The sequence below is a fragment of the Elaeis guineensis genome, chromosome 6 (assembly GCF_000442705.2).
Source record: "Elaeis guineensis isolate ETL-2024a chromosome 6, EG11, whole genome shotgun sequence".
Taxonomy (NCBI): Eukaryota; Viridiplantae; Streptophyta; class Magnoliopsida; order Arecales; family Arecaceae; genus Elaeis; species Elaeis guineensis.
The window spans coordinates 129,584,729-129,610,051 of record NC_025998.2 but is presented as its reverse complement, the minus strand read 5'-3'; the positions used below and the strand labels follow the sequence as shown (position 1 = coordinate 129,610,051).

The 25,323-nt window shown below is 35.8% G+C and overlaps 3 protein-coding genes across 5 annotated transcripts; 1 reads left to right on the top strand and 2 right to left on the bottom strand.

Annotated features, from left to right (window-relative positions):
* Positions 1 to 3,457: 3,457 nt before the first annotated feature.
* Positions 3,458 to 6,594, bottom strand: LOC105046556 (auxin-responsive protein IAA14). Of its 2 annotated transcripts, none has more exons than XM_010925176.4 (5): positions 6,196 to 6,593; positions 5,015 to 5,244; positions 4,340 to 4,481; positions 4,143 to 4,204; positions 3,458 to 3,772 (listed from the first exon to the last, which is right to left on the bottom strand). In XM_010925176.4, the coding sequence occupies exons 1-5, from the start codon at positions 6,474 to 6,476 to the stop codon at positions 3,735 to 3,737; spliced, it is 753 nt and encodes a 250-aa protein (XP_010923478.2). In that variant the 5' UTR covers positions 6,477 to 6,593; the 3' UTR covers positions 3,458 to 3,734. The 2 variants fall into 2 exon arrangements, with proteins under 2 accessions (XP_010923478.2, XP_010923479.2); XM_010925177.4 differs by having other exon boundaries at positions 3,625 to 3,772; positions 4,143 to 4,215; positions 6,196 to 6,594.
* A 9,227-nt stretch (positions 6,595 to 15,821) lies between these two features.
* LOC105046557 (auxin-induced protein 22D-like) lies at positions 15,822 to 17,342 on the top strand. 2 transcript variants are annotated; one of them, XM_073258761.1, is made up of 4 exons: positions 15,822 to 16,214; positions 16,307 to 16,512; positions 16,622 to 16,709; positions 16,792 to 17,342. In XM_073258761.1, the coding sequence occupies exons 1-4, from the start codon at positions 16,006 to 16,008 to the stop codon at positions 16,865 to 16,867; spliced, it is 579 nt and encodes a 192-aa protein (XP_073114862.1). In that variant the 5' UTR covers positions 15,822 to 16,005; the 3' UTR covers positions 16,868 to 17,342. The 2 variants fall into 2 exon arrangements, with proteins under 2 accessions (XP_073114862.1, XP_010923480.2); XM_010925178.4 differs by having other exon boundaries at positions 16,610 to 16,709; positions 16,792 to 17,335.
* Positions 17,343 to 18,366: 1,024 nt separating this feature from the next.
* On the bottom strand, positions 18,367 to 21,911 carry LOC105046558 (protein OSB1, mitochondrial). The gene is made up of 6 exons (XM_073259851.1): positions 21,492 to 21,911; positions 21,184 to 21,322; positions 20,984 to 21,068; positions 20,141 to 20,247; positions 18,765 to 18,925; positions 18,367 to 18,656 (listed from the first exon to the last, which is right to left on the bottom strand). The coding sequence occupies exons 1-6, from the start codon at positions 21,875 to 21,877 to the stop codon at positions 18,521 to 18,523; spliced, it is 1,014 nt and encodes a 337-aa protein (XP_073115952.1). The 5' UTR covers positions 21,878 to 21,911; the 3' UTR covers positions 18,367 to 18,520.
* Positions 21,912 to 25,323: the final 3,412 nt, after the last annotated feature.

Here is a 25,323-nt window from a genome sequence, read left to right as displayed (position 1 = left end):
TTCTGTCACAAACACTCACAGGGTCTTCTCTAAGCTTTGCAAGGGCATGGTTCTATTACTAAGGAGTATGCTCGTGCTGGACCAATGTATTGCTTTGTAAGTGGGCTACCGATAATTTTAATTTCAGCCAGACTGTTAAATTTTAGACTTAAAGCAAACTGGCACACTCCTCACTAATGAGAGATGTCAGGGAAGCAGGCATGAGCAATGCCAGGTTCATGTAAAGTATTGGCTCCGGCTACCATGAGATGGCTTACATTTTACACTTGTACCTCGGAGACGTTTAGAGGAACCCTTGTTTACTAAGAGACGGATATAAAATTAAAGTACTCGATGTGCAATTAGATTGTCTTAGTCTCTAGGACCGTAGTTTTCCGAGTAAGAAGTTAATTGTAAGTGACAACCACCACGGAGCCTTTTTTTTTTTCCTCTCTTTTGGGTTACAAATGAGGGTAATTAATTGGCAAAATTGATGAGGACAGAGCCCATTATTTAGAGTGGGGATGCAAACTGAGTCTCAAGTTTGATTCGATTCGATTATTATCAAATTCAAATAATATGAATAATTTTTTGGATCGAGATCAAATAACAGATTGTTTGATTCGAAAACTCATGAGTCTATTCGAATTTATATATATATTTAATAATATTATTTTTATTTAAAATATATATATATATTAATATATATGATATTAGTAGATTAAGATTTGAATTTAAGCTCGAATATGGCTTACTTGATATTCGAATCAAATTGAATTGAATTCGAATTTTATCTTTTTCTGGTCATTGAATTGAGTTTGAAATTGGGATATTGAGATTCAACTAATTTCAAGTCAAACTTTAAGCTTGACTATTTTGAATGGAATTAAGTTTAGGATTTTAGCTACACGACTAAGCTCAGTTCAATTGCACTCCTAATTTAGAAGCAAGCTGTAACAGTGCTTGTTGCATGTGGAGATAGAGAAAATATAATATTTTATAAAAATTTTTATTTCTAAATTATAATGCATTATTTTTAATTTTTATAATAGAAATATAAAATAAAAATTATTTGATCTTTATTTTACCAATAATATTATATTTGTAAATTAAAATTATTATTTTCATCGTTGGTAGCAATATTGCTCGGGTGGAGCCGTGGAGGTAATAGGGGTGGTGACGGTTGAAGTGGCAATGATTGTGGTGGTCGCGAACGGTAACGGGAGAAGCTAGATACTTCCCCCTTGTTTACTTGATAAATTAAAGAATGATTACAGTGGGAAAAAAAAAGGGGATAAGAGAGAGACCAGAAGAGCTAGAGAGATCAAGATTTTTCTGTAGCTGTCCACAACTTTAACTGAGCATAAATTTCTCCGTAGCTTGAAAGTGTGAAGAGTTGTGGAATGGACTGCTTTAAATATGGAAGTGGTAGTGAAGATGGCATGGTATATTGCTAGAAGAGTTTCAGTTGTAAAATTTGAGCTCTCTGATTTAAAAAATATAAAAACAAGTTTCCTGTTTTCCTTGCCTCTGATACACCTTTTTTTTTTTTTTTTTCTTTTTTGTGATTGAATTGCCTCTAATACTTATACTCATGTTTTGGATTTATTGACTAGGTTGGCTGATGCTTAGGCTTAGCAAATTGGTCTCTCACTCTTTGATCTTTTTGCAGTGTGAGATTTGCATTCATGTTTCGGATTTGTTGACTAAAAAACATTTTCAGTGACCTACATTTGTATTGAATCATTTTTAGTGTTGTAGTTACTATATTTTTAATCAATCCAAATATTTCTTTCAGATACTAGCAGTGGTAGGACAAGGAAATCCAATCCAGGGATCAAGTGCATGTGTGAGTCCCAATAAGGATACTCTTGCACCTCAGGTATAAATAACATACAATTTGGTCAGGTTGAAGCATTTTTATTGTACATAGTGTGCCTTTAATTCATCCCCCCATATAATGTTTGGTTGCAGGCTGCAGGTCTTGGCAGCATGCTGAGACTGCCTGCTTGTCACCATGACACTTGGGTCCTGGAATCACTCTACCAATGCCTCCTCCTCAGCAATACTTCTATGGTCTAGGTAGCACCCCAAGACTGCCTCCTCCTATTCCTCCTGTCCATAGAGTATACAGGAAAATGCCATGTGGAGGGGTTGCAGAATGCAGCCACTCCATGGAGTGCCTCAACTGCAACCCAAAGACCAAGTGCATGGCTCTAGTAATTTATGAAGTCTAATACACGACTAAGATGCAGCGTCTGTCAGTTTTGATGAGACAGTGCACTGGTGGTGCAATGCATGGTGAAATTGTCATTATTTTGCCGAAACATTTTGCTGATTTGGCCAAAGTATTCTAGTGATTAATTAGCCTCGTGATAGCTTGGTGGCTCTCAAAGTTCATGTGCAAACTTTGATTGTAATTTGTACGGTGGAAGTGTATGTATCAATTGAGACTATGGTTATGTGCAAAAGTTGACATTAGATCTATTTTTGAAAGTTTATGTGCAAATACTGATGGTGAAAGTGTTTCTTCTTGAGATGTGTTGGTGATACTGTACCGATTAAATTGAATATTGAGGATGACTGAACTCTGCAATGGCTTGTTGTCGGTTCAACTTCTATTTATTGACTTCTTTTGTATTAGGGATAGTTTTGTCATTGATTAATGAAGTGTTGAGTCGTCTACTTGGATCTACAATTATAAAATGATTCCATGTTCAGTGAATTCGGTTCAAAGTTCTGTGTATTGTGACAGTCCGTAGGGGTTGGATTGGACTCTTAAATGGCCATAAATTGCAGTTCCATTTACTTAATTGCTCTAATCCTACTCAAAAGAGGTAGGATTGGCAGCCGAAGGATGAGAAAAACTTCATTGTAACAGTGATACCACATCAAATTTATCATAACTCAATGAGAACGCTTGCATTTCATCGATTGCCATATATTTCATCGATTGCCGTGATGATATCCTATACTACCCCATCGATTTCCAACTTTTGATTAGTTTGTTATCAGTTTGACATGGTATCACCGTTGCAACGAATATTTACTCCCGAAGAACACCATTTCTGCAATATTAAGTGTTTAAGGACTAGGACGACAGCAACCTTGGCTGCAATTGAGCTAAGTGTGGGTGGGACAAACCCAAGTTCTATATATATATATGTAGACACACACACACATGCACACAAAAACACATGCATACATATATACATACATATCCACTAAAAGGATGATCAACTAGATAGATACATTATTATGTGGGGAGGAAAGAACATATATATATATATGGTGCATATAATATAAAAATTGATTCCCATCACCAGGAACATGGCTTGCTCCCTTCTCCAGATGGCTGTGGAATTAATAATTGCCTGTTGACTGGAAAAAGATAAGAGAGAGAGCAGCACATGCAAAGAATCTCATTCAAGAATTCCAGTTTAATTCAAGGAATAAAAGCACATTTCAGATACAATGGTAACATGAAACAGATTATATATTAAACACACCATAATAAACAATGTAGACACTGCAAGTCTTAAGAGCAAACAAGTAATATTGCCTCTTGTCCATGAAACAAAATAAATATACATCCCATTTCTTTAATGATGACATATATATTTATATGGTATATATGAAAACACAGCACAGACAAACTCAGCTGACTGGCTCCATCCCAATCCAGAGTCCACGCTTGTTATCGGCATTTTGACTATGATACAAGATAAATCAGGATCAAGTTCAGTTTTGCTTCCTCAGCTTCTATTCTTGCATTTCTCCATGGCTCTCGGTGCTGAGTTGAAGAGTGATCAGTAAAAGCATTTTAGTTTAAAAGTGAAGTCAGATTCATAGATGGCTGATGAAAAAGGGAAGAAGCTAATTCAGGCTACATGAATGACAGTAGGATTCCTTTTTCCTAAATAGAAAAAAGGCAACTAGTGTTCTTCTAAGCAAAGATAAATTAATAGAAAAAGGGAGAGAGAGATAGAGCTATGACTGACATTGTTTGCTTGAGAAATGGAGTTGCTACTGTATGCTTTCTCAAGAAAAAGAGAGAAGAAGAAAAAAAAGGTTGCTACAATAAGATTGAAGAGCCATTAAAGGGTCTTTTTCTTTTGAAACTCGTAGTAAAATCCGAAGCAAATGCACATGAAGATACTAACCAAGTCCAATGGCTTCTGATCCTTTCATTATCCGCAGGCGCTTGCATGATTCAACAAACATCCTGAGATTAATCTCAACAAAGATGGATTTCAGTTACTTTTTATATTCCACATGCACAATTACTTTTTTTCTTGTAGATTTTATTAGTGCATGGAGAGTGCTAATCTATTAGGTTTATAAGACAAAAGAAACTTACTCCCATGGAACATCCCCAACAAGCATCAAGTCACCATCTTTGTCTTCATAGGTGGGCACATACTCGGAACCATTCAAGAGATCCATTAGCTTGCTTTCATTCATGAAATCCCTTCCACTCATTCCTTGAGAGCCACAGTTCCCTAAAATTCATCAAGGGGGTCAAAACTACTCTGGACTACTACTGGTACTTCTCTTTTAAATTAGCTGCAACTTCTTTCATTTAACAAAGAGGTAATTTAATTTGTATAAATATTTCAACTCCAATTACTCAATTCAATGTTATAGACACATATAATTTTGTTATTTTGGGACAGCTAACTATATAATTAAGCTGTCCAATTTTGGGAGATATAAATTATAGTAAAAGAAATGGAGAGAAAACCAAACAAAAATCTTCCAAAACTCAAATTAATGAGCTGTACTCCCATGCATGCAAAAATACCTCCACTCTTAGTTAAGTTGGCATGCATCAAAATTCTATTGCGGTGTGGGGGCAGACAAGGTGGCTGCATCAAAACTCTATTGGACTGCTACCCATGTGGGGTAATGTCATGCATATTATTCTTTGATGTCGATCGGATGGCTAAAATTAAGTACACCTTCATCATTAAGGTGTACCCTATAGTTATGGCTCCATGCCAAAGTGGTCCAGGGAGGATATATGGTAGTTTACCACTGGTAAAGGAGATAAACATCTTCTCCAAGGCCATGGAGAGCTCTTGGTAGCTTCTATACATTTTGAGGTCCACCTTACGAAGGTAAGGGGCACCATCCATGCTAACCTTCACGAGAGCCACTGAGTTGCTTGACTTCTCCCCTTCTACTTTGCTTCCCTTATCGGAGTGGGTGGCCAGGATGTTCTTCCTGAATGATCGGACTGGGGGCCAACCCACCACCTGTGCCCTGCAATGAAAACAATTCGATAATTGTTATTGATAGATGAACTAGGTGTCAATACTTCTTCTCTCCCTCTCTCTCTCTGAGAAGCCAAAAGAAATCCTCCTAATTGTACTAATAATATCTGCTACAGTAGAGGTTTAGATTCTTGACAAGGGCCAACTTCCTTTCACTCTTGTTTTTTTTTTTTTTTTTTTTTTCATGTGCATGGAATAAAAAATTCTCTCAAGCGATGAACTTCCTCCTAATTTATTAACTTTTATGGTTTGCTGGTTTTGTTTTGTTTTGTTCTTCGATGGCGAAAAATTCTAGTTGCTGTATCCTCACAGAGAATTTTTTTTTTTAGGTATATGGAGAGATGAAAAATTATTTTTAGGCTTTACTCTGTATGAAAAATTGTGTTCTTGTTGCTGCATCTGTATGGGCAGGCTAGTAGGGTGAGTATTCCAGGAATTTTGTATTTTTATATAAAAAGATGAGGACTTTGTTTATGCTACAACTCAAGCTCAAGTTTACCAAGAAAAAAGATTTACATGTAAAACGCGGCTAGTAACTGAGATAATCTAATGATCTAATTCTCATCCTCTAATATCAAATTAGCAACTAACGACAACCTACTATAATGCTTCGGAGGTGGGGAGAGGTGGGGGGATGTGTTGAGGGGTAGAGAGAGAGAGAGAGAGAGAGAGAAGGCTTAGATCTGATGCTTGCTCCATTAAACAAAACCTACGCACGTTTCAAAATACTGAAAAAATAAAAATCATGGAATGAAAATCGTATAAAGTTGTGGATTTCAATTGTGTTCGTATTCCATCCAAGTAACCAGGAGAGGAAACGTACAAATGGTAAAAGTAAACTGCCAAAAATAAATGGATCACTTCTTTTGCTCTCGAGAAAATCATTTCTCAGGAAACAGAGAGAGAGAGAGAGAGAGAGAGAGAGAGAGAGAGAACATACTTGGGAGCAGAGGGCTTCTCAGGGTCATTGGTGCAAGGAAGGAGGTTCTTCTGGCTTGGCAACCTCTTCATCTTGTCCCACACCTCCATCTCCACCTCCTTCGAGTCAACCACTGTATGAAGCTTCAGCTTCAAGTCGATCGTCTCCGAGAAACCCCTCTTGCCGGAGTTCTTCGCCACATCCCCTTCACTCCCTCCGCCACCCGGCAATCCCAGGCGCAGCTCGGTCTCCTCCAACCCCAAGCCATACCCATCCTCCTCCACGACCAAGCCGCTCCCCATTCTTTGACGATCTCCTTAACCTCAAATACTCCGATCCAATCTCTCCTTCTCTTCTCTTTTCTCTTCTCTTTGTTGTTTCCAAGCTTCTTAGCATGAGCCCGGGCAAAGAGGAAACTAAACAGCGCTGGGCGTTTTCTCTTCCTTCTTAGTCTGTGGCCCGGTGAAAATAGATTCGTTCGGTCAGACCGTCCGACTGCGTGTGAGCCCGACACGTGTGGAATATTACCTGGAAATCACCCGCGAGTTTGCCGGGAGGTGGGTTGATGTGACGCTTGCTGACATCACGGTCTGCAAAGTGGACAGTTGTTCGCTCCACGGTTCCACATAACGCGTCATTCCATCAAAATAGAACCCATCAACACTATTATTTTATAATTATAACATTGATAAATTATTATATATATATATATATATATATATATATATATATATATATATATATATAATCAGAAGCATTAGACAAAATCAAATTATAGTACGAAATCTCAACTGAAAACGTCCAAACCACCGTCCATTCGCTCAACCATATTAGATACCATCCGATCAATAATATTTTTCTACCTATAGATGTATCTGATTAAGAAATAGGAGCATCAAACCATGAGTTTTCGAACACCAACCAACAAAATTAATTATTATATATAATTATATATTTTATTTATATTAAAAGTATATATTTTTTAGATTGTATAATTATTTTTAAAGAAAAATTTGATTGATAAAAATGAATTTTAAATAAAAATTATATTTTATTGGAAAGTCCTATTAAAACTAAAAATTATCTATATCATAACATTATTTCTATCAAAAAAAAAAAACCTTATTTATATCATAATGGACAATGTTAAGTAATATATTCGGATATTTTTTTTTTCCTTTTTTTATTGTAATATGTATGATAACGGCTGTTATAACAGGGTTGAATCTTGATTCCGTAACGGCGGCCCACAGACACAGAATGGGTAGGGCGGGTCAGTTTGTGTGTGCGTGTGCAGGAGTGGCAATAGGGTTGGTGGTCCTGTTGGGATGTGTAGGTCCCACATGGCGGGCATGTGAGGAGATTCGGGGAGGGGGACCAGCGTCCACGTGAGGCTGTTGGCATGTCGACGGGCGTCCTCAACAAGTCACGGCCATGTGACGCCCAAAGCGGGCCTTGTGTCTCCCTTAATATGGTTTAATTAGCAGTTGGTATCGGTCCAATTTTATGAATTCTTTCCATTTTAGGCATTGTTAAAAACTCCTTGGCCCTGGGGCACTTTTGTACTTCTACATGAGTTTTATGATGCCAAGAAGTTATTTCATGAATGTAGTTTATCAAATTCCTCTTCTTTTTTTTTTATTATAGGATGTAACATTTAATCCCCCTTCTCCTAATTTTTTTATTGGAAAACAAAGAATCATTAGTTTCACATTAGTTGTGAGCCAAAGAAATTCAGACTTATATAGAAAGGGACTGTTTCTTCCATGTGAGATATTTTTTAAAGGACAAACCATGAGGTCTATGGGCCAGAATGAACAATACCTCACACACTGAGTCTTACACAATTTATGGTAAAAAAAAAGAAAAAGAATACTTCCTATCCATATACAGACTCCTCTTTTACTGTGATAAAAATAAAGACTCATAGGAAGAGATTATTTTTTCTATGTGAGATATCTTTTGAAGGACAACTATGAGGTCACGGGCTAGAGCAGATAATATTATATGCCAAACTATGAGCCCTTGATCGTAATATTTGATAAGAAATATAATCTCTTTTTTTGATGTCTGCATCATTTGTTAGTTTGGTGGCTGTGAATATTTATAGAAAAGATGGTTCATTTTATTGTGTCTTAGGATGTAGGAGTTGAAAGAGATGGTATGTGGATACCAAATAAATATTGAATTCCCACTTGTTTAGGGTCGGTGTTCATTATTTCATTAACCAAGGCTCATTCATATTATCATATACAAGGTTATCTGTAATAACTAAAACCTCGAAACAAGGAATCTAGCAACTAGATTTTCATTAGCCAAATTTTAATTGTTGACTTTTGTTGGTGGGTGCTTCTTTCCCCTCTTATCAAACATGTATCTATAATAGTTGGATTCTTCATTATGGTTCAAACTTAGGGGTCAAGCAGAGAGCCTTCACAATTTTTTTAATTTCATTATAGGAATCTTTTAAGCACATGTAAGCTCTAACCCTCTGTTTGGTATGAAAGATGGATAGAAGGATGGATGAAAGAGAAAGGATGGATGGAGGAAAGGATTAATAGATTTTTTATCCACCTCTTATATATTTGGTGAAATATGGAAGGATAGATGGAAATAATTTCATCCTCTATTTAGTATAAGAAGAATGAGAGGAAGGATGGATGACATTTGTATAACATTTTTACCAAACTACTATTTGATAAAAATATTATTATTATCAATTTATAATACTTATTTATACTAAAAAAAGTAAATAATCTATAAACTTAAAATCTTTATAATCTATAATTATATAAAAAATTATATAAATATTTAATTTAATATATTATTTTATAAATCAATTATATAAATAACTAATTAATTTATAATTTAGTTTAAATAGTTAATTAATATTATACAAATAGTTAATTAAAAATAGTAAATATAAATAAAGAAATAGATAATCTAATTATTTAATTATAATTATAAAATTATATATTAAAATTAAAATAATGACTAATAAAATTTAATAGTCTATGATTAATAGTATATATAAAAATATATATAAATAATATAAATGAAAAAGTGAAGAAGTATTATAGTTTTATTAAAATAATTAATAAGGGATAAATTTGTCAATGTAAAAGTTTATCCTTCAATGCTCCATCCATCGTTTCTTCATCCTTCAAATTTAGGAGGATGCAAATTGGTGGACCATAGTGGATGGATAATTTCTCATTTTTTATCTATCCTTTCTATAATTTTTTGAACCAAACGATGGATGGAAGCCATCTATTCTTCCAATCACATCCATCCACCTTTCCATGACTCCAAACAAATACAGAGTAAGAGCAAAACAAAATGCAAGAGATATAGTAACAACTTCTTCATCAATAAAGAAAATGGAATGGTTTTTGCTACTATGTTCCAAGCTTGAATGGACTATGCATAAGCTCCGCCTTGATAATGAAAGCCATTTGCCCTAAATGATGAATGAGATTGCCGCTGATCCTTCATGACATTTATAGGAATATGTCCATTTGGAATATGCCCGAAATGACTAGGACTTATCTTAGTTAAAATTTGCATAGTCCACCACGTGAGAGTTCAAAACTATCTGTAGTTTATGGCTTGGAGGTAGTGTATAAGAATCTTCAAAGGAGGAAGTAAAATTCTTGGCAACTTGCGCATCATCTTTCTTCTACAATCTTCTGCCATGATACAATTAACAGGGAAGTACTGCAATGAAGACTTGTCTCACCTAGACCGCTAGACGTAGTTTCACGAAGAATGATCATTCATAATATCCTCAAAGAAATAATGAGTAATCGAAGGACGATTCATCTAATACCAGATTGGTTAGTAATTAAGCTATATGGCAACAGAAGTTCTACCTGAAACAGAAACTAATTCAATTCAGATTTTCTGTGTCATTTAGACATATCTCTCAGAAGAAGAGATAAATGTTGGTTGATTCCACTACACTTAAACATGCTACTGTCTACCTCCTCCTTTTTTTATCTATTTACCATCAATTGTGGGGCGCTTTTGTTTTCTTCATTCCAGACATAACAAAGTATGGAAGTTTGATCAGTCTGAAAGACATCTAATCAAAAAACCATTAATTCCATATCCATACTTTGTCCATTAATTTCTGGCCAAACATGGATGCCACCATTTCGAAGGCAAGTCTTTTTTTTTTTTTTTTCTGTTCGGGCATTCTTCCATTAATAGGAGAAGATTTCAGATATGAGACCAAATGAGCAGTATCAAAACTCCTCAAGTATTCTGATTCCAGCAGGAAGATATGTTATTTTCATCTTGACTATGCTTTCGTTGTATGAATATGATGCCACAAATACGATCAAAACATCTCATTTGTTAAGAGTTCTTTTCATTTTTTTTTGTGCTGATAAAGCCATGAATTGGACCTGTCGCTGTGTACGCATGCACAAGTCATCAGAGGTTATAGCAAGAGCATGTGAACAAGCTAATGGTTATAGTTATGGATATTTATGAGCACATGTGGATGCACAAATGAACAGGCAATGTTGTGGGATCTTGTTTCATTTATTGGATACTGATTTAGGATTTGTTTGGATGCTAAGAGGGGAAGGGAAATTAAATGGAAACATAGATATCGCTGGTGCTTCAATAAACAACCAAACAAAGCATCCTCATTTTCCCAGTACTGCAAGAAAATTGGAACTGTGAAATTTGTGCTTCTTGTTCCTTCACCCCCTTAATGGTGAAAAAAACTAATGGGGAACGAACCCTTCAGTGCATTTTGGAAGAACATGTGGTCTCATCAACAAAAGATTCAGGTTTTTGAAAAGTCATGAATGCACAATATAGTAACCAAACATATGACATTTTGAATTTTTCAGAGAAGATCTTCAAAACAATAAGAAAGAGCATCTCATGAAGAAATAGCTTATCTAAAGGAAGAACTTACTTTCAGAGGATAATTTGATATGTAAACCTCCTATGTGAGGATAACATGCCTGCCATTACATCTTTGACAATGAAACAAGAGAAAGGAATGGTACTACAAGGAGATGAATGATAGAGGAAATTGGAGAATAATTTATACTGTAAATCATGTTTTGATTTTTACATCCCTGATATTCATATAGTTTCTCAAGTCAATAGAATTACTAATTCCACCTTCCCTACTATGAATTTGTAGTACTTTTTTTTTTTGTTGCACAGATTGTCAACTATAGCTTATCTAAAGAAAGAATGTATTTCTAGGGGATAATTCAATATCTAAACCTGCTATGTAAGGATAAAATATCTGCCATTACATTCCACAACAGAAAAACAATAAGAAGTGGGTAAAGGAGATGAATGATAGAGGAAATTGGAGAATGATTTATATATTTATATTGTAGATCACCATTGACTTTCATATCCCTGATATCTATATAGTTTCTCAATTCAATAAAATTACTAATTCAGCCTTATACAAATATTTTTATAGTATAACTTGTTAACTAGCCAATTGATCCTTAAAAAAAAGGTTCAATGTTGTATATCAGGCTTAACATAAATGTGTGAGATAGTTTATCAGTTCTATCTTTATAGAGCATATGCAAAGACAGAAAACACCCATAAGGTTTTAGAAAACCAAGTTGTAGCCCATTCAAAGATATCAGAAAAAAAACAGCAAGTGATAATTCTGGATCAAACCATATTTATGAATATCTTACGTGTCCTTCTCGGAGCCAAACCTATCATTCTTGTTGTATCCATTGATAGCCTATGTGCTGGCATTTGAGTTGATGCAATCATTTTTTAAAAATTAAGAAACAATCATTGGAGAGGCAAACTCTTCTCCACAATTCTCGTTACAAAGAGCAAAAAACTAGTTAATTTTCTAAAGATTCAAAAGTGATCCAATAGCCCAGAAAGTTAGTTGGATAATTAATATACTTTTAAGATAAATAGAAAGATATCATCAATATAAAAAAATAACAAAAAATAAAGATTGCATTTGATAGCTAGCAATCTATCCAGATTGCTGACAATTTAATCTAATAATCTGTATTACTGTATTTGATATGCTTTTTAGATGGTAATTCAGATTTTTTTTGATAATCCAGATTGTCTCATGGAAGGTAATTTGGATTGCTTTAAAGAGAGATGGCTATTCAAATTATCATTTTTTTGATAATATTATAATAAAAATTTTAAATAAAATTATTTTTAAAAAAATATAAAAAATTAATTATCTAATCCTCTATCCTCCTTCTACCTCTCCTACCCCCTCCCTCTGCATACGTCTCTGGTTTGTGACTCCTTCGTCTTCCTTTTGCTTGCCGGTGGATTGACAAACTACAGTATGATCCTCAGAAGCTTGTACAACGGAGCAATTAAGAAGGCAGGCCCCTTGACGTGGACTTCCCCTCCAAACAAGCTGGGGTTCTTCCACATCTTCACATGGTAGAAAAAAAGGCCCCACCAATCACACTAAGAAGGGCAGCACACGTGCATGTTGACATGATGTGACGTGCCTCTCCCCAAGGAACCCAATAATGCTCATTTCTTATCATCTTCATGTCTCAATCTGGTTACCAAAGAAGCACAAATAGGTGTGGCTCCTATTTGTGGCATGCACGCTTAATCAAAACTTATGCATACAACTAGATGTGAGGTTTATTATTTCAGGTTTGCCCAAAGCATGGATTGTTATCCATCTAGACCAAAGATATCATATATGACTAAGTGTGTATTATTTGATGGTTTTTAATTGGATCAAGTTCATTGGTTAAACTTGATAATAGTTAAGCTAATATGATACATCTATCATGCTATTCTAAGAAGTTTGGTGAGATTGGTTTGTAATTAAGCTCATGTAGAATGGCCTTGTTTCTTTGGAATCAATTTAGGGTGACAAGGGACCATATCCTCCTTGGCTTCGACCAATACGAAATGCTATATGTCCTAAAAAATATTGTGCACTATAGCCTAAATGTGACCCCTTTTTAATTCATAAGGTGTATCTTAACAGTTTGATTCCATGTTCAAAGCTTGTTTGTTGGTAGTTGGAACATATTGATCATTGCGTTAAGGCCGTATATTAGCTGAATCTTCTTTTGCACTACATCAAGAATAATGTGATGAAGTAATGAAGTATTCTAGAGGAGATGGATACAAAAATGGTAATGCTTAATTTGTTTAACATGATTCAATTTATTATGGATCTGCTCGGATTACCTACTTAATAAAATAATCAGATTCATTTTAGATTTTTGTCCCATTTAATAAGCATGTCAGAATCACGTTGACAAATTTTTAACCCATCATGTATTTGGCCCGACATGATTGCCACCCCTATTTGAATGGTGGCAGAGATAATGGCAAGGAGGTCAACATGTTCAATGGTCCCCTCTGTCCGTGTTCCAGCCAGGAAGCTGTGAACTAGACCCATTACCGATCATCCGATCCTAGCTAGCTTAATTTAATGAAGCAGATGTGCATGTGTCTACCTAAAGTTAATGACACCCTTTAGAAAGGAAGAGGCATTTCACTGCTTCTATGGCCTGAGCTTTGTGAATGGCAAGTCTTGAGTAGGATGGTGGCTTTGTCCCAAGCACAATGGAAAAGTGAGTGGAATTAGAGGGGTGGGGAGCCAAAGTGTTTGCGTCCAATTCCCCCCGTATCTCTATAGAACAAAAATAAATAAATGTTTAGGTCCAATGTATCTCTTTCAAGAGAGCTGGAGATTTGGTCCTTTGCATTGACTTCTTTTATTTTCATGCATGTACTCAGGACCCGCAGAAAATTAAGGTCTGCTCTCCTATTTTTCAGACAGAAACAGCATGGTTGGCCAATCAAAAGATGGAGTAGAGCATTGCTAGCTAGATAGAAAGGCTCAGTATTTCATGAAGGTCTCATTTCTATGCAACCCATCCAGTTCTAGCCAAGCATTGTGATGTAGAGTACCTATCTTGCATATCCATGCATTAAAATTTCCATGAGATCATGATATGATTGCTGTCCTAAACCAACCTCTATGCATGTGTCTGCAAGATAGCTTTGTCATGACACTTTTGCTTTCTTTACAATTACATTTACTATTTGCTGCATTAGGATTTTCCCTTTTTAATCCTCACTTTTAATTTTTCATATTAAACTTAACCACCTCTTCTGACATTGTTCCTTTCAATAAAGTTTAGGGGGGTGGCTGGATCTTTCCCCTCCTTTCATCTCATAAAAAAGTGTGATACTCTGGCATCATACTGAAACCAACATAACATTGGTTTTATAGGAGATAAAAGATTATTAATTGAAATATCTCAGAAGCTTTGTGTTAAAGCAAACTAGCTAGTGCCTCCTCAGATTTGTCCCATTTATCCTTTCCCTCACCTTTGCTCAGCCAAATGGTGGACAGGTCATGTTCTCCACTGCTGAGCTAGGAAGCAATTGATGATGATGACAGGGAATCCTAACACAGCTTTTATTGGTGAACACTGTACTCCTTGGAGATCAATTGGATGAGAAGAAAATTTAGAATATAAAACAACATGTAACAAAGAGTAGTAGTATAACTTAGTCAAGATGGCTACTAAGCAGACCTATACAAGTTATCATAATTACAGAACTAAAGCTACAAGAACTGATGGGAACATGCTTTCATCAAAGGAAGTGGATACTAAAGCAAGAATAGGACTACATCACCTTCGTTCCATTGTAGCGACTTATCTCACTTTCTTGTTGCCAAAGAAACAAGAATAGGATTATTCAAGTCTCCTGAATCAAATACATACATCAGCAACTGATGTTTTTTCAAACCATCACCAGGAGTGGTTAGTAGACACATAATTAATGTTTATATTTACTCAAAACATTAAATAATCCCACTTGCCTAATTATAGCAATGATCATCAAAATTAAAAGAAATAAATATAGAAAAATATAACATCATGGTTGTTCCATGATTACATTATAAATCTCTTGATTAATGACCATTATCGGTTTGGTCATTCCTACAATCCTTAACCTTAGGGGACCATTTTGATACTGTTAAATAACAAAGCGACGGCAAACTAACCAGCAAAAGGACCTAACAATCATATTGTATCCCTAATTGGCAGTCTTTGGGCAAAAGAAATCATATTTATATCATACATCATTATCATAAGAATATACAAATTCTCATGATATGTTGCTCAAACCAATCCAATGGTGAGGATGACTCGACTGGTCGATCGGTCATCTCAAACTCCATCATGACCATACAAAGATCGTGTACACCATCTTCTACATGCAAGACTTTTCTCACGAGAAATAGGGAGGTGGCAGGCCAACCGACCATTTCTAGCAGGTAATGTGCCACCCAATTTACACTACAAAAAGGAGCTAAAGCCGCATCGGCTCGCTCAACCACATGGCCATGCCGCGTGCTTGCTCCCCGATCGGACGGCCCCGGGCCCGCCCCGGGGCGCCATCCGAGGAATCTCCATTGTCCGATCCGGACCGGGGAGGCCGGCCGCGGCTGCCCTGAAATAGGCCGGCACGGCCCACATGGGTGCGCCCCATTCTCCCGACCGGCCCAGTTGTTTATGCCTCCATTTCCCATGCATTCCAGAGAAAGAGAGCCTGGAGACCTTGTTCCCCCTCTCCAGCTATTCCTTTCCTTGAGACTATAAAACAGCCAGCCCTTGTGGACTCTCACCACCTTCATATCAAACACCAACCTTTCTCTTTTCTCATCACCTATACATACTGTTTAGCTGGAAAACTAGCCGGAAAGTTGCCGGTAACCTTTGTTACACCCCCTCCATTTTACACACAAGTCACGTATCTTGTAAGATTATACGGTTGGAGCTGAGCTAGACGAAGAAGGGAATGGAAGTTTCAGTGAGTGATTTCGATAACCTCAAGGCGACCGAGCTAAGACTAGGGTTGCCCGGGATCGATGCACCTGAGAAACCGGCACCAGTGAGCCCAAGGGGTAGCAAACGGGCGCTCCTAAAGGCTAATGAGGAGTGTTGGCCAGGCACCAGCAAGTCCCTGGAGGCTGACACAAGTAACCAAGAAGCACAACCCATGGCTAAGTAAGTTTTGAATCATGGTTACTTGAGAATGTTAAGCTATGATGTAAGCTTGTTTGAGTTTATGTTGATGAGGGTGTTCATGAATATGGTAGGGCACAAGTTATTGGATGGCCTCCAATTCGATCATATAGGAAGAACAGCTTCAAAGCAAGGAAGGCAGAGGTGGAGGCAGCTGGATTGTTTGTGAAGGTTAGCATGGATGGAGCTCCTTACTTGAGAAAGATCGATCTCAAGGTGTACAAGGGTTACAAGGAACTTAGAGAGGCCTTGGACAACATGTTCCGATGCTTTTCTACGGGTGAGAAGCAAGCTTGTTTCTAACAAAATAATCACATAATTAAGAACACAGCAAAATAAATAAAATGATAATAAAGACTCTTTTTAATCTCTTTCAGGCGAACTTTCAGGGATGGAAGGGTGCAATGGATCCGAGTATGCTATCACCTATGAAGACAAAGATGGTGACTGGATGTTGGTTGGAGATGTTCCATGGGAGTAAGTATCCAACTATTTTTGCATTCTTTTTCTTCTTCCTTCTTTCAATTAGCTTAAAGGCTTCTCCTTGTTTTATTTGTAGGATGTTCATCTCCTCTTGCAAAAGGCTGAGAATAATGAGAAGATCCGAAGCGACAGGCATGCCATCAAGTCCATGACACGGCTCCTACTTGGACATAGGAATTGAAGAGATGGAAACATGCCATGAGAGAAGGACTTCTTTTTGCTTGGTTCTCCAAGTTCATGAGAGTTTGTACAGGAAAAACAAACGCTCGGAATTGGTCCTCTTGAACTGATCATCTCATCTTTTGCCAACTCACAAAATCAAAAAGAGCAACAAAAGAAACAGAACATGATAGCAAAGAGATGTATCAAGTAGAAATTTCTTTGGCCTTGGAGTTATTTATCTTGTATTACTTTCTTTTTGATATGTTGTATTACTTTTATTCAATGTCAAGACGGCACATCTAGAGATGAAGCCCATGCTCCCATGCATCTGTACAGAGAAAATTACTTGTTTGTCATCTGTGTAGAAATTAGCATGTAATACAAGAGAATGTAAGATCAAGAAACAATTTGAACTTTCAACGCAAGCAATCATAGTCTCAAAATTGTAAGTGGAAAAAAGAAAGAAAAGGAGACATGTGGGTCATATCTCTCTTATGATATTATGATGCCTGTAAAATTTTCTTTATCATCAAAAGAGGGAGAAAAACAGTGTTCTATAATGCATCGATCCAAAAGCTGTTTCATTGTCGGATGACAAGCACATGATGCTAGCCAAGGAATCAACTTTTCTATATGATATGAGTTGCTTAACAAACTAAACTTCCAAATTTTTTAAGATGTCAAGATGGCAACTACACATTGATTATAGTAAACAAAGAGAGATAAGACGCAATTTTAGATCCTGACGTCGGTCGGCGTCAACAAAAGAAGTCAGTTCTCCCTTCGTTGTGTTCTAATGTTGAGTTGAATAGATAAATGTGACACTGAAACTTGCACAGACTGACAACATCTAAAGGTAGTCCATATTCCATGAACAGAAGCAAGGGAAAATAATTTTCCAACAACAGAGGTGAGGGTCATGAATGAGATGGAGAAGGGAACACCCAACGTTGGTAGCATCTATGTTACTGCAACCTTCCAAATTCCTCTGTTTTCTGAGAGCTGTTCAACCTTGTTCTAACTGCTGCACCTCTAAAAGCAGCACATACGAACTACTGCACCATATATGAAAAACTGCAGAGTTTAATAGTTAATAACTCCCAAACTATATCCCGTTCCACATGCTGGGGGTTGGAGAATTAGAGAACTAGTTGGGTCCTGCCTACTTGTACAGTAGGTAATAACAGCAGGCATGATGAGTGTCATAGATCCTCCTTACTAGCAAAATATACACTTTGGGTAATTAACCCACGAAATCAAATAGCCATAGAAAATGAGATGAGATTTTAGACTAAGGAAAAAAACTTGAGGTGACAAAATGATGCACTGACCATATGCCTGTCACTAACTCAGAAAGTAATTCCATGAAGCTTTTCATTTTAAAAACATTTTGAGCTCTCTCTTAACTGATATCTCTTGACTTTCACATGATTATCACCATATAGCTTAAGACAAGTGTTGTAAACAGAATTATTACCTCATTATGATATGAATTAAAGAAAGTCCATTTTTCCATTGAAAGTACAACATTCATACATTTGCTTTTCTGCTGATAACCAAGTAACTAATGATACCCCATCATACCTAAGATTACAAGGATTACTTGAAAGATTGCCATCAGATTTGAAACATGAACAATGTTGTTAGTACATAAATAAACACTGACGACGGTGTGCCCAAGTGATACAGACTCTTGAACCCATCTCTGGGAGAGGTACAAATTCATCAAGTAGCCTGCACCCAAGAGGCTGGTTTAAGGCATGCATCCCGGAGCATAACCTGCTAAGTCGACATTGATCAGCTGAAAACAAAATTGTCATTTGGCATCGCAACTAGGATCCAATGAAACCAAGGCACAACTAAAATGGTGTGAAATCATCACTGTACATAACAGAAACAGCAGAGCTTGTCCCGTTAGCTTGGAGAGAACCCATTATTGAGTCTAATCTTGCCAACTGAGAATTCACCCATGGTGGGTTGTGCTTTCCTTCAACCCATAGAGCTTCACCAGTGTGCTTGTGCTTAAAATCTGGATATTTGGGGTTTTTCTGTAAAAATTGCATGTCACTTTCAAATCAGATAATTTAGCAAGGCTGATTTTCGCAAAGAAAATAATTATAGATGCTTCGAAAGAAAAAAATAAAAGCTTTTTACATGCCATGACATTTTCATCACAATTATAATGTATAGGGGAGGGTTTTGAGGTTCGTGGGAAACAACTAGGCTAAGGATGGAGTAGCTACCTGCTGGAGCTTTGACCAACTAATGCGATATGCTCTGTACTAGAATGCACGTTGGAGCATCCAAGTCAATTATCCATACTGTTGCATTCTACATATCTTTTTATACACATGTACCAAAATTCAAGTGGTTTAAATAGTGTCTAGAAGTAACAAAATTTTGGTGTGAAGAAAAACCATTGGCATAGCAATCACCTGATGCATAAGTAATGGGTCTAAGAAACATTTCAATTTTTTACAAGCAATATCAACATTGACACCCAGCATGGGGCCTTCTAGTACAAATCAAGGAATGTAAAGCTTCATACCATGGCCAAAACAAATAGGAACTAAATAAGGAAAATCTTAGCACATTGAAGACTTTAGGTATGAAACAAAGCTGTAAGCAATTGATTACTTCCAGGTTAACATACTGCTATTGACTTGTGCTTGTGAATATGGATGTATGTGCATGTGCAAGTGCATGCAGATAACACAACCATGGGCAAACTGGAAAGGCACCCTTTTATAAGTCTACATTGCACAAATATAAGTGAATGTTACTGTATATGATATGCGCATTGTTCAAATATTAAGCTTAAGCTAGTAGAAGGATAGGCTCATGAGTATATAACATAAGAGTTCCTAAATTATTCGATATGGGTTTATTCCTTAAGAATCCTTCTCAGGTCTAGAGCCTGAGGGATGGGACCTGTAGAGGAGCGCCACACATGGATTAGTAAGTGCGAGACTAGAGGCATCAATAGACAAGAGGGACAACTTAATTTGATACCATGTTAAAATATCCAACCAAAAACTTTAAGCTAGTACGGATGGGCCCATGAGTATATAAGACCAACTAGAATCCCTAACTCATCTGATGTGAGAATATTCCTAAACACACATGAGTATTCACATTTGTTTTGAGACATAATATATGCATATGAGACCCAGCACATATTAATAGCATATACGGCAATATATATGAGAACAGGCATGTGAGTTAATCTGTTGATAGCTTAAAATAAAAGAGTGTGGTTGGACCTTATTTTTCCTGTTATCCCACCAATCAACTGGATTAGCAAAGAACACCTGCCATAGCTCTTCAGTCGAAGTAGAAGATTTACTCAAATAATTCCCAAGCTTTGCACCTTCAACACCAAAAAAACAAACAGTAAAGAGCATGAAACCTTAACATAACCATCAAGCCTTGCCTCATGTTTATGCAGTCAGCTTCATGGATCAAGGCATAGTCCATCCAAGTATGAGAACGTACCACACCCTAATGCCAACTGTCCATGCATTGTTTCCAGATTCCTGGTCTGAGAAACATATGGCATGATAGAACCTACCACAAAATCTAATGACAGCTGATCCATATGAAAACCAACCTTATGGCTAAGTTTATGCAGCCATAGAGCAATCCCTCACGGCACATCAGACTTGTATTTCCAGAGGTAAGAAGATTAAGGTCCGAAACATGGTTCTCAAATTGACAAAAAATTATATCTCAGATGATATTATGTCAACATATCAGCTGATATTTTAATCTTTCTTCCACTATCTTAAAATGGGTTTATTAATAACTAGATAGTGAAATTAACAATTGAAATAAAAGTTAACCCTGAACTTATAATATCAGAAATTATTTTGATCGCTCATTGTATATCAGCTGAAATCTCGAAATATATTGGCTTTTTTAAAATTTCGCTAGCCTTTTATCTGGGCCAATATAACCTAAGAAATTGGTTCATCTAGGTATTGTTCACTTAACAAGATAGCCAAGATGTCAGCCATTAACGACCTAGTGCCTTGGCACAAGGAATCCATCCACATGAACTTGAGAATTACCAACTCTACTCCCTTGGCTTATCTTAATATAAGTACCTGAGGCCCTGGATTTTGTCTCTGGTTCATACAATGATGCTGGCGGGAAGCTTCTCTCAATAAAATTCAGCTGCTGAACCACCACCTGCCAGGAGACAAATGCCATTTTAAAAACATGGAATCCACTATCAATTAAACAAGAACATGCACTGATTAGCAGCAATTGATACAAACATTTACAGAAGGAATCAGAACAGAACCTTGTAATAAACCTGCCGCCTCTCATCATCCCCTTCAACGACATCCGACACAAGCCGCCCGGAGACATACACTTGGTGACCCTGCTCCACATGCTGGAAGCATACATGGGCCAGCTCATCCCAGAATGTCAGGTTGATCCTGCAGCACACCACAACACGTAAAAAGAATTAATTTTCAACAACATTTCCAGAAAACTACTATCGAACACCTCGACTGCGACCTCGAAGCCACCAAAAGATCCAATTTTCATTGTTTGGCACCATAAACTCAAAGAATGGAGGAAGGAAGCGACGTTTCTGGGGCTTACCAGGTGGTCTCGGAGGCAGATTTTTTGACGCCGAGGCGGGTCCAGGCGACGACCTTGCCGCTGCTGAGATGCTTGATTTGAATGGGCGCTCCGACGATTCCAATCAGGCGGACGGAGTTTGCGAGCTCCTTGCTCCAGGGTATCTCCTGGGGCCTCGGGTGGAGCATCCGCGCGTGCTCGTAGTCCGCATTGCCGCTGGAGCATCGGATAGGGAACAGGGGAGAAGGGCCGCGAAACCCTAGAGAGATGGAGAGCTTCTCTCTACGAGGCAAGGAGAAGAGAGTGACGAAGTGGTTAGGGTTTTTGGAGGGGGAGGGGGAGAGGGAGGGGGAGAGACGGGATCTTAGAAGTGGGGTTTCCAGATGGCAGAGGGCGGGCAGAGCCATTTCTCGCTAAAAAATTCCCTCGTTCCGCAGTTATCATTACTTTTTTTTTTTTTACCCTTTAAGCTCCTGTTTTTGTTCGTTAAAAAAAAAAAAAAAAATTTAATAAGATGATATATTTATACTATCCCATCATAAATATAATTAAAAATATAAAAAAAATTATATATATATATATATCCTTCTGAATATCCAAATTTACGTGAATATCTTTTCAAAATTAATATTTACATATATATTTTTATAAAATATTTGATTTATATATATATATATATATTTATTTTTTATATATATACTCACGTTATCTAATGCGGTTAAAAAATTAACGGTTTAAAATTTAAATGACTGAAATATCTTTATGGATATTTATATAAAAAAAATTATAAAGATATATATATAATTAAAAATTTATGAGGGTATATAAATAAATATTAATTTTAAAAATATATTCATGCAAATTTTCACATTTAGGAGAGTATACAGGCAAAAATTTTTAATTTAATTTTTTTTATTATATATTATTTTAATAAGATGAAAAAAATTTAAACATATTAATTAATATCATAGTAAGGATGATTCAATTACATTAATTTTTATCTATTGCTTCTTTGGATATAATTTTTATTTTTATTTTATATCATAATAATTTTTATTTCGTATATGATCTATCATGAATAGTTGCTTATTCCATGTCCAGGCTTATTAAAATGGAGCGACCGCTTTTCTAAGTTGAAGATGAAATTTAGAGGTTATTTTAAGAAGATTAAGAATTCTACAAAAATAAAATATTATTTTGAGAAACAAAAAAGCTGGTTAGTTGATGTTGACCGCTATTCTTATATGGATCTATATGATGATATAGTGCACATATTTAATTTGAAGCTTGAAGAGATCATAAAGATTTGGTCTGTGATTAGACATTTATCACCTAAGTCTTATATGATTCTAGATACAGATCATAAATTAATGAGTTTGTTTGAAAAATATAAAGATTTGATGGAGTGCTTCTTATTTATTACAAAAGAGGCTAATGATATACAATTTTCTCAATCAACACTAAATAGCTAAGACCAAAATAGAGGTGAAGTAGCTGCAATAGGGGAGATTCGAGTGGATGACCAAAGGAAGAACCAAAGACAGAATGAAATTGAGCATCCAGCTGCATTAAGGACTGATATCTCAGCTATTGCTATTGAGAATAATGATAATAGATGAACAAAATCTTTAAACAAGTGAGCCGTCCCTATTATAAACACCAACAAAGAAGTAATAGATAAAAATTAATATACTTGAATCACTCTTACTATGATATTAATTAATATATTTAAATTTTTTTCATCTCGTTAAAATAACATACAATAGAAAAAAATTAAATTAAAAATTTTTACCTGTATACCCTCCTCAACGTCAAAATTTGCATGAATATTCTTTCAAAATTAATATTTATTTGTATACCCTCATAAATTACTAATTGCATATATATTTTTATAAAATTTTTTTGCATATATATACCCATAAGGGCATTTCAGTCATTTAAATTTTAAATCATTAATTTTTTAACGATGTTAGATGATGTGGATATATATACAAAAAATAAAAAAAAAAAGATATACATGCAAATCAAGTATTTTATAAGGATATATATACAAATATCAATTTTGAAAGGGTATCCATGCAAATTTGGATATTTAGAAAGATGTGCATACAAAAATCTTAAAAATAAAATATCACAAAAATTATATGGCATAGCGAATATATTAGTCCAAATTACATCCTTCGAGTGCTCCATTCCAAAAGAGACAATCCAGTCTACTGCGATATTGGCCCTTTTGTAGACATCTCTGACACATATGATGGCAGCCCCCTTAGCAGCATCGCAATATCCTTATAAGCAGTGAGCAACATCCTCTCCAGTCACTCTCATTAGTGAGTTGATCTATCCTAAGGGCCAACCTCGCATAGATAATATTAGCCCATGCTGCCACAGTTTTGTCTTCGAGACCATAGTATCCATCGAGCAACTCCTATCTGTTGCCAACAATCTCGAGTCCGGATCATGAATCACGAATCCCACTCCTCTGAAGCACACACACTGCCATTAGAATTGATTTTGAAAGAAAATTTTCTTCTAAAAATTCTAAAACTGTAAGATAAAAAATATAACTATGTAGGTGTAAATCTATAAATCCAGATAATTATAAGGCACATGGATCTTCCTTCTTTTTTCTTCTAAACATAAAAAATAAAAATAATTTTAAAAATATCTAATTATTATAAAAAATATTACTACCACAATTCACCCATGCCTAAAAGATGGAACTCCAATGCCCATCAGTAATTAAGCTTATTACTAATCATGTAGGGGATTTATTATGGATCTCTAATTTCTTTTAAAAATTGCAGGATTTTATTTTCTTGTATGTCTTGGGATATGTTTACCCGAAGGGAATGTAAATTATGCAAGGATTATTGGAAATAACAAAATAATGAATTTTTTTTTTCATTTACTTAGTTCCTTGGGTTTGTGGCTTGATAAATTTCAGAGGCATATTACTTTACTAATTCTTTTCCTTTTTAAAGTTTGTTTGGATGGTTGGATCCAAAATTCTATAAGATTCATGATCCCCTCATAAAAAATATTAGATTATAAATTGGTCAGATCCTATATTTATAAATATCTAAGATCATTTTTAAATGGATTAATTCGGATCCCATAGGAAAGAAAAAATGACCTTAAATTATTTTTTTTCTCTATGAGATTCAAGCCAGTCCATTCAAAAAGTGATTCTCCATACTTGTAAACAAATGACCTAACCCGTTTATAATTTACTATTTTTATGCTTGAGCCACGAATCTCATAGAATTTTGAATCCAACCATCCAAACAGGCCCTTAATTGATAGGCATGATTTTTTTTCTAATTTTAATTATATATGCAAATTAAATTTATCAAAGGTGACTAGATTTGTTATATATAGAAAAATGCTAAAATAACACCAACACGTATAGATAATGCTGAAATATCCCTATATAATTTGTTTCTGTTGGCACTGGTTTAGCACTTCTAAAGAGCACATATAATTATGCTAATACCATTACCCAATTCAAAAATGTGGTTGCAACCAAGGTTTTTGATAGGTTTGCTTTGAAAGCAAAGCTTGACCAGCCAGCAATAAGAGATCCAAGAACTAAGAACACTTCCAACTGCACCATCCCTTGCAACAACAAGATCTTTGCTGAATGCTGAGTTCCACATTCTGTAGCAAATTCAGAGATGACCATCACAAAATATACAGTAGCTATGATATCACAGGATCCAATTAACATACACACCATATATACGACAATGTACGAAAAATAAGCAGAAAAACTGCATCATGATTAACTAAACCATATTTGCTACCCATAACAGAGTAATAGCTCACCAAGCAGGTGGTAGGTTCATCTGCA